The sequence below is a fragment of the Glycine max genome, chromosome 7 (assembly GCF_000004515.6).
Source record: "Glycine max cultivar Williams 82 chromosome 7, Glycine_max_v4.0, whole genome shotgun sequence".
Classification (NCBI taxonomy): domain Eukaryota; kingdom Viridiplantae; phylum Streptophyta; class Magnoliopsida; order Fabales; family Fabaceae; genus Glycine; species Glycine max.
The window spans coordinates 35,599,070-35,609,364 of NC_038243.2; the positions used below are offsets into that span (position 1 = coordinate 35,599,070).

The window sequence follows — 10,295 nt, forward strand, 5'->3', positions numbered from 1 at the left end:
GACTTTCTCATGACATGAAATCGGGCACCAAAATGCTTTATGTAATTCTCACGTGATAAGAAAATGATGTGATCGCTTTTATTTTTAACATTTCCTATCATAGCAGATTTTATTTTTATTTTCATTGTTTCCTTCTAAAATAATCAATTGTTAACATGGTATTTTATTTTTCTTATTCAGATTCTATGAAGGGATAATTACAAAGTAGAAGACAAGAATTTATCGGTTTTTTTATTCTTTCTCTAAGATAAATTTCTAATTTTTTTAAAACTTCTTTAAAGTATATATATATATATATATATATATATATATATATATATATATATTATCTATTATCTATTGACATATTTATTAATATACATTTATTAAAATTGAAACCAAATAATTAATAACGTATTAAAAATCCAAAATAATAAAATTATAAAATGTGAATTTTAACCTCATGCACGTGACACAATACCAAATTAATAAAATTAATATACAATTTAAATTACAAAAAATATATTAGTTTTAGTATATAAAAATATAATAATAAAATAGAAATGCGAAAACAGATTACATTCTCCCCTAGTAATAGATAAATTTATTAAAAAAAAATTAAAATAATAACTTCAAAATCGCGAGCTCCAACTTATCATATGCAGAAACAATCTATTTGACCTTAAAATTCGGAAAATTTGATAAGGTTACAAAAAAATAGCGACAGAAAAGGAGAGAGAGGTAAGGATTCAGAATCACAAAAGCAAATTCGTTGTTGATAGCAAACTCCACCTGGACATGTTGTCTAATTATAAAACTCAAATCCCTATTTCTCAGCAATTCTGTTCATTTATGATAACGAGAAAAAGTGTCATCTCAGCACGTTGGTGAAACCAAGAAGAAGAAGAAGAACTTTGGGGTTTGGGTTGTGTGAAGGGAGAAGAGCTATGGCACTGCTTTCTCTTTGACCATTGCTCTCATTCCTTCAACCACCTTTCAATTTCCAATTTTTAACAAAAGGGTCATTGTCAAACTATATAATATATAATTTTTTTATTATATATTGGTATGGCACAACAACAGGAACATGAAGGAAAGCCTGAGTCTTCTTTGGAACCAGACATGGGCACCAACTCCACCATGATTCCGTCAACTTCATGGTTTACACCAAAGAGGTAATTTTTTTTTTCTTTTTGTTTTTAACTTTTTCGTTAATAGATCTGTGCTTGAAAAAAAAAAAAAGTGGGAAAAGGAAGAAAATTTGGAATTTTTGTGATATAGGTTTGTGTTATGGAGGGGGAGTAAGTCTTGGTATATTCCTTTTTTTTTTTCCTTCAATTTTTGTTGATTGCGCCTGGGGAAGTTTTTTTTATCCTTGAAGTGTATATTGAGCTGCTATATGTTCTTTTAAATGTTGATGGATTTGTGTTGCTAGGTGTTGCATTATTTGGGTTTGATCAATGCAGGTGTAGATTAAGCTGAAATTTGAAAATTCAATGCTTTTGTGTATTTAAAAATTCTTGATCTGTTTAATCTTGTGCTGCAGGTTACTGGCTATATTTTGTGTGATTAACTTGTTAAACTATTTGGACCGAGGAGCGATAGCAAGCAATGGGGTCAATGGAAGTCAACGAACTTGTGAAGGTGGAACCTGCAAATCTGGAACAGGAATACAGTAAGTGTAAGATATTCTAGGATGTTTGGCATAAACAGTGAAAACATATGTAATTGTCTTAAACTTTGGTATTAAATTTTAGATGGATAGTTCATTTTATAACCAGCAAGGTTACTATTGCCTATATGAGATTTTCCTTGTGGTTTGTACTATGACATATTGTATGATAATATGGAGCATTAAGTTTTCATAGCTTAGTTTGACTATTGATTACATCGTTTTCTCCTTCCATGCAGGGGGGATTTTAACTTGAACAATTTTGAGGATGGAGTTCTATCATCTGCTTTTATGGTTGGACTTCTTGTGGCTTCTCCAATATTTGCTTCTCTAGCAAAGAGGTAATGATTGTTCGTGCTGAAATAGTTGTTACATATTCCTGCTATGATACCTTTGATAAGTAAGACACATTGGGTTGGTTTGTTTAAACTTAAAAAAAGCAATTTCAAAATAAGCTTCTTTTTAAGCAGAAACAATTTAGACAAACACATTAAGAAAACAGAAAGTTGCTTATTTTATTATATTATGTGCTTTTTTCAAGAAATAATGACCTTACAGACATTCACACATAATAGTCCTGTCCCAAATGATTGAGACTTGAGAGATTTTACTGTTTTTTGTTTGTGAATATATTGGGGTTTCCAAAGGTGTACCATATCCCACTTAGATGCCACAAGGTGTAAGAGGAGGGAGTGGGGGCACAAAGAAATTAATTTACAGCAACTTGTATACTCTTCACCTCCTGTTTGGCATGATGTATGTGAAGGTCCTTTGGCATTGTGGTGATCAAAGCAAATAATATACTTGAGTTATAGTTTACTTGAGTTCTTTGCACTCATCCTTCTTTAGACTCAGTTATGGTAGCAAACTCTGGTTTTTGTCTTCTCCATTAACTACAGAGTTGTTATGTTAAAAGATTAACATAGGGATAACTAATTTATGATATATACATTAAAGTTCAAGCATAAAGGCTGCTAATATTTTATTTTTTATTTTTCTTGAACTATATCAGCTACTACTTGTTTGCCTGTAGGATTCTTTCAGATTTATTTAACTTAAATATTCAACCTCTAAGGCTTCAGAAGATAATTTGTCAATTTTCATGAAATTATGAAACTTTAGAAAACTGGACAAGCTTTTGAACCATTGATCTGTTATATTGAAGTCCAAAATATTTTATAAGGTTTTGCAGCATAATTAAGCCACACTCATAAAGTTTAGCTTGACCATTTTTTACACCTATTTTCCATTAAATTTAGGTTCCTATGTTTCTTAGACATAATCATCCAATAGTGAAAACTTCTGACCTCTGTCATGCACACCCACTGTCATTTATGTGATCTGTAATTGTCATCATTGGTATAGATAAATGTTTAATCATTATATAATTCGTATATTTTGCAGTGTAAACCCATTTAGACTTATTGGAGTGGGATTATCAGTTTGGACCCTTGCAACCTTATGTTGTGGATTCTCTTTCAATTTCTGGTCCATTGCAGTCTGTCGCATGTAAGTGTCTTCAGTTATTTATTGAACTCTATGGTTTTGGCATTGAATACAAACATAGTACATGATGTAAGAACCTGTCATATTTTTTTTTCCTTATACTGTTGTATTTTTATACAGGCTAGTTGGTGTTGGTGAGGCTTCATTTATAAGTCTTGCAGCACCTTTCATTGATGACAATGCCCCAGTTTCACAGGTTTGTTTCTGTCCCTGGTAATGATCTTAGAATGTCTAAATTGTCTGCTATGCTCATGTGTAGCTATCTTATACAGTTTAGTTATTGAACATTGAAGTAATTATTTTATGGGATTCTGGTTCAATTAAAGCTTCATCTACAAATATGATGTGAATATATGTTGTCTTCAGTGGGTCATAAATAACTATGATGCTATTTGGTTTGTGCAATTACATTTTTTTATTCAATCCTTAGAATATTTGTTTTAACAAGCTGTCAGTGCTTTTTGTTTGTTGTCCATTTTAGCAAAACCATCATTATCTAAAAAAATGGCTTCTGTGTCAAAAACATGACCCAGCTTGGACATTACATAACTAAAAATGAAACAAATACTGTTTCCTGCATTTTGAGAATATTAAAGCTAGCATTGTATATTAATCAAACCGACTCAACTTTTTTATTGTCATTTAATGTTATTAAGCATTAATGTGGAATATTAGCTTTAATCATTATGGAGACCTGATCTACATCAGTTGTATGTTTGCTTCCTTTTAATGCTCTATAGATATAGTCGCTGATAAAACTGACTGATGTTTTCCTTGCTCTTCTTGGTAGTTGAAATGTTATATGTGATTATGATTATTATCTGTTTTCTCTATGGTGGAAACCTATCTTACATTGGTGTATGTGTCAGAAAACGGCGTGGCTTGCGATATTTTACATGTGTATACCAGCAGGATATGCAATTGGCTACATCTATGGTGGTTTGGTAAGATTTCCTTAAATTCTAGTTGTAAAACCTGTAACAGAGGAAATTTAGTTCTCTAAATAAATTTTGAAAACTAAATGAAAAATAAAATGTTTTAGATATGAAAAATCTTAAACTGGAAGTTCCTTAAAAGTAGAAAGGGAGTGTAGGTAAAGGAAATCTTGGATGGCAAGTTGTGGAACCCTCTTTTATCAGTACTTATGCTTTAGAAACAATCATGTATATCTTCTATTTTTCTTGCCTTTAAATTGCTTTTTCTTATTTTATCCTTTCATTGTTTATAAACAGGTTGGAAATCATTTTGGTTGGCGTTATGGATTTTGGGTGGAAGCTATATTGATGTCTCCATTTGCTATTTTGGGATTTGTTATGAAGCCTTTGCAGTTAAAAGGTGCACATTCTTCTCCTGCATTGATTTTGTGTAGCTCCATTACTTTGTTTCCCATCACTAAACTATTTGTGCATCCAGGTTTTGCCCCTACTGATTCAGAAAAGGCACTGACACTGGGGACAGTTGCATCAGAAGTTTCAGGTACTATTATGTTTTAGAGTGGAGCTACATGGCCAATGAAGTTCCTATAGTTTGGAAAGAGTATTTACTGGACTTGCATCTAAACAAATTTATGCTGATAAAAATTCTATAAAGAAAGAGTAGTGTTAATAAAGACTCAGGTTCATGATCTACCCTATACATGGCGGCATCTCCACAATTTAACATATAATTTAAAATTATAAATATGTGCGCACTATTAAATTTAATATTAGATGTACTACTATGCATAGGGTTCACCATGCACCTAAGTCCAACACTACTTGTATGTTGCAGCATATCCCCTTTAAACATATAATTCAAATTTATAAATATGTGCATATTATGAAATTAAATTATCAACATTCTACATTGAGCCAATGCTACTCATAGTTTCATACAAAATCAAGAAATTTTACTTTTTTAGCGATAGACTCTTACCAGTTTATCCCTCTGTTATTCCTTCATTGCTCCTTTAAACTTATTTTTCCCTGATTGTTTCTCTTGTGCCTTGTAATACCTTTTATTATTATTATTATTGGAGGGTTCCTCATCCTTCTTTTCTATATTTCTGTGGTATTATTGTGACTTTCCTTTATCTGAAAAAAGGATAAAATCTATTCCTCTCCCATGAAACACTAGTTGTTGAGCAAACTTTCAGATTAATGTTTTATCGAACAGCTAGTTTCAAAATTGTCTATGTTTGAAGTGCTTGTAGCCATTCCCCTCATGATTGTGTGGAAAGTAATATACTTTTTCTCTGGGACAGGCTCAACTCTCACTAAATTTCTTTCAGTTAACTAAATTTTATGTTTTCTGTATTGTTTGTCTTCTTCTGATTCACAATATTTTTTGTTGAATTTAAAAAAATTCATCTATTTGATGAAAAGATGTGGGGGCTTCAAATGGAAAAGATGAAGCATTGTCCTTGAAGGCAGAGTTCAGAGACAAAAGCTCACATGAACCTTCCAGGCAAGAACAGTACCCCTATTCTTGATTTATTTATTGAGTGGCGTTTTTATATTGAGTGTATGGCCTATTGGTCATTATAGTTCATTGAGGCATTTTTCTTGTCAGTGTTTCTCGTCTTTAAGAATAAAGTCCTCCCCCTCCAGCTGAGAATGATTATTCCACCATCCTTCTAAACTAATTTCTTTTTCCCTCTATTGATTTGTTGTATGTGTCTGCATCACTTACTGACTGGTTAATTATATTTTGTTTGATTCCTGTCTTATTTTAGGTCAAAATGCACAATATTAGATCAGTTCTCAAGATTTCTGAAAGACATGAAAGAACTTTTGCTTGATAAAGTTTTTGTTGTCAATGTTCTAGGTACTTCTTCCTCCTACTGATCTACTATATGCATCAATTTATTTATTGATTTAGTTTGTGTTGTTAAATTCATCTTAGAAGCTTCCATTTGACTAGCTTTCATATATCAATCTCCTCTACTTGTATGTATACCATGTTCAAATATCATATGGTTTTGCCACATCATTTAATTTTGTTGCATGAATGTCTATTTACAGGTTACATAGCATACAACTTTGTAATAGGTGCTTACTCATATTGGGGCCCTAAAGCTGGTTATAGTATATATAACATGGTGAGATTTTATTTTAGCTAATGATCACAATTATGCATAAGATTTTATTAACGTAGCTGTTCCTTCTTTCCTTTATATCTTTTTACTTGCTTAAAAATTAAGCCAAATAAGTATATACCAAGTAATTTTATAGTTTTCTGGTGACAGCAATATTATTGCACTAAGAACAATTTACTTGTGCAGACTAATGCAGATATGATGTTTGGAGGAATTACTGTTGTATGTGGAATATTGGGCACCGTAGCAGGAGGCTTTGTTCTTGATTTCATGACTAACACAATATCAAATGCATTTAAGGTCAGTATTTGAATCCAAAGAGTGAATTCTAGCATTTTTTAATACAGGTTTATGCATTGCATAGTGCACTTTTTATTTTTATTTTTTTTATTATCTGTTGATCACTATTAGAAAACTGGATTTGCACTTTTAAACTACTCTGCCTGAGTCAATCCTAATACCAACTGCAATCTTCTATAAATATGAAATGAACTGGTTTTAATTGACCAAAAAGAGTGGCATCTTGCCTCATTAAAATCCCTTGTACTAGATTGCAGTAAGAGTTAGGAGTATATGTTATTGTAGCCAAATAGGCAAATTTGTTTTCAGTCACAGTATCTGATATTTAATTGATCAAATGGTGCCTCATTTATGTTTTGAACATAATGTTTTAGTTTTGAAATTATTTGCTTGTGTAAATACTAAATATAATTTTTTTTTCATAAAATATGGGAAACTCTTTTATCAAAGTCAGTTGCACAAATAAATTTCATTTAGTAATCATTCAAAATGTTCTCCCAGCAAAAAAACAAAAAAAAAAAACTGTTTTTTAACACTGATTTTCTATAATACACCCATCTAAGGTGTACATGTGCAATAATCCAAGCTGTAATGGGCTAACCAGTGGAACTGGTAGGCCATGTTGTGATCTCCACATAAATGCCACTGCCTAGGTTCTCAGAGAAATTTCCTGATCATTTTCAATTCTTTTGCAGCTTCTCTCAATAGCAACATTTATTGGTGGTGCATGCTGTTTTGGTGCTTTCTTATTTAAAAGCCAGTATGGCTTCCTTGCCCTTTTTGCTGTTGGTGAACTACTTGTTTTTGCCACTCAGGTAATTCACTTCTCTGTGAAGAAGATTTCCTCATGTTTGCCTTATTATAGTAAGACATGCTAAACTATATGTACTTATAATGTTAGTATTTCAACTACTGTGTTTGACTATTCCTCTGTTAGCTGAGTATCTTGAAATCCCTAACTTATATTCTTAATGAACTATTATGTTTCAGTATTCTTATAATTTTCTTTTTAGGGTCCTGTGAATTATGTATGTCTCCATTGTGTTAAACCAAGTTTGAGGCCGCTGTCTATGGCTATGTCTACTGTTGCTATTCATATCTTTGGAGATGTACCTTCCTCACCTCTTGTTGGACTTATGCAGGTTAGCTTTTTTAAGTTGTATTCATTACAATTTTTAAGTGGAAGTAATTACTTTTCCACAACATGATGACCAGATTTATAGTCTCCTCAGGTTCAAGGGGAAAAAATTGGTGAATGTGTCATGCCTTTGAGGCATTATTTTGTAAAACTTTAATAGTCCATTAATTACCAAACAGAGGCATGGATAGCCAGATATGCAGAGAATAATGCATTATGTCATGTATATTGTACAATACTAAAATGGTTGTTCTATACATATTTGATAATGCAGGATAAAATTAATAACTGGAGAACGACCGCATTGATTCTAACAACTATATTCTTTCCAGCAGCAGCAATATGGTTCATAGGTAAGTCATTATGATGACAACTTCATATTGTTTTGCTACTAAATATCACATTACTAATTTCTTTAACGTATCATTATTATAAGAAAAAGGGTGTGACTGTAGAAATCATGTCTAAAAGCAAATAAAACCAAGTCATATTTTCAATCATTCCATTATGGATGTTGCTTAGCCATATTAGAATTAGTTAAAGTACTATGGCCAAAATGAACTCATAAATTGTATAATATATGGAGGAGCTTTGTGAATGGCCTGTGTCATGGTATTGCTGCAGGAATATTTTTGCCCAGTGTGGATAGATTTAATGAAGATAGTGAGCATGAAGTATCAAGCGTGGAAAGGACAAGCACGGCACCATTGCTTGAAGAGAACACTGCTGAAACATCAGCATCTGGTCAATCCCGAGAATGCTGATTTCTTTGTATATTTTGATGTCTGTCCAACTAGAATTTTTTTCACATAGTGATGATGGCACATTGAAATGTAAATAGCATTCTTTTTTAATATTATTATTATTTTACCAAATTTGCATTTTTTTTATGTGTAAGTAACTTTTGCTTTTGGTAAAGGAGAAATTAATCACTAGTCTATATTGGTAGCTTGTATCCTCTGCTCTGCTAGAGATTATTCACCATCATTCTTGGACATAACGTTGTAAATACATGTGATATATCAATTAGTCCAAAATTTACTTTGTTCAGTAATGCATTTTTTATTTACCCTTCTGATTTTGTTATCTTTGACTGAGAATGTTCTTACTAGCATAGTTACGAGATCAATTCATTGGGTTATAGGATGATGTTTGAATAAAGTTTTATTAAAAGTGACAACTCTAATTGAATTACTGATATTGCTGATAAAATTTGCATAGAATTGTAGTCTTTTTATTTATATTCTTACTAAATACTTTTGGGTAAATCTATATAGTTTTTTTAAAAATATATATATATATATATATATATTTAAGGTATCTATTTTTATTTTAATAAAAAGAGGGTGCATCCTGGAACAACCATAAAGGTGGTGTGCTTTGATGACGGGTGGGTTATGAGTTCGAATTCAAAAGTAGTCTTTTAACATGTGTAAGGAACTGTGTATAATGATTTTCTTCATACATTTGCATAATAAGGAACCTTACATTAATTATCTATCCAAAAAATGTTATTATCCATTTTTCTATAGGTTCCCTAATTTGTTTTTTTAACTATTTTGCCTATCATATTCTTTTAAATCTTATTATTCTACTGTAAGTTTTCTCAACTGTCTGAGTTTTATATTTTTTATCTTGACATAATCTTCCCCTTCTTTAAAAAGAAATCTTGACATAATCTTGTTTTATTTGTTCGGATGAAGTTTAGTCATTATGTCGGGAAAACAATTCTAGTTCACCTGTCAGGAAAACAATTAATTTATTTTGAAAATTTGTTTACTTTGTATATCTATTATTATATTATGACATTCATTATTGTAGTTATAGAAGTTTTTTTTTTAGAGGAAGTTATATAAGTTAAAGTTAGACAATTCATTCGAAGAAGTGACAGAATCAGCAGGAGTAGACAGTTTTCCACTTTCCATGGTTTTAAACTCGTAAGATTTCCAACCTTGGCTACTTTGCAAAACATTAATTCTAAGAAACTAGTAACGAGACGCCCACAGACTGTTTTTCATATTTTTTTTTTAAAAAAAAATAAAAGAGGGAGGGACCAAAAAGATAGACTTTAAATAAGAAATGATACTATGAAATTACATTAAGTTTGGATTTTTCTTGTCGTTGATAGGGTATTTTTTATTTACAGTTAAAGCATAATAATAATAATAATAATAATGTAGTTCATAATATTAAATAATCTCGAATTACTTTAAATTTGAATTTTATATTATGTGATTGGTAGGACGATTTTTTTTTATACAGTTAAAATATAATAACAATATAGTTAGAAAAAAAAAATCTAAAATGTGAAAATGAAAATGGATATTTTCATTTTATAATGTTTCAGATGTTATAGATAGATACAAAATAATATTACCTTAATTTATCCTGCATGGGTTGATTTCACATCATTTTGGCTTATGTATGAGACTATGACACCTACAGCACAATTGCTCTTGTTCTCTCACAAGGACAAAAAAACACGTGTCCCATCATGACTATGATACTTATCCTCTTGTGCAATAACTTATTCTGGGTTGAAAGGTTCTGCACGAAACTGGGTTACCAAATACAATCCTGTTCCCAAAACAGGATCATAGAACATGATTCAAGCTCACTGCATG

General features: G+C 31.1%; 1 protein-coding gene across 3 annotated transcripts; it reads left to right on the top strand.

Annotated features, from left to right (window-relative positions):
• The first annotated feature begins 660 nt into the window (after positions 1-660).
• On the top strand, positions 661-8,546 carry LOC100776592 (probable sphingolipid transporter spinster homolog 2). Of its 3 annotated transcripts, none has more exons than XM_006583717.4 (17): positions 661-720; positions 817-1,154; positions 1,526-1,654; positions 1,891-1,992; positions 3,056-3,160; positions 3,278-3,353; positions 4,027-4,101; positions 4,390-4,492; positions 4,571-4,633; positions 5,521-5,602; positions 5,871-5,962; positions 6,160-6,236; positions 6,420-6,533; positions 7,229-7,348; positions 7,547-7,675; positions 7,946-8,024; positions 8,296-8,546. In XM_006583717.4, exons 2-17 carry the CDS (start codon positions 1,048-1,050, stop codon positions 8,433-8,435), a joined length of 1,593 nt encoding a protein of 530 aa, XP_006583780.1. In that variant the 5' UTR covers positions 661-720; positions 817-1,047; the 3' UTR covers positions 8,436-8,546. The 3 variants fall into 3 exon arrangements, with proteins under 3 accessions (XP_006583780.1, XP_040873263.1, XP_040873264.1); XM_041017330.1 differs by having other exon boundaries at positions 683-720; positions 1,063-1,154; XM_041017329.1 differs by having other exon boundaries at positions 667-1,154.
• The last annotated feature ends 1,749 nt before the right edge of the window (positions 8,547-10,295 follow it).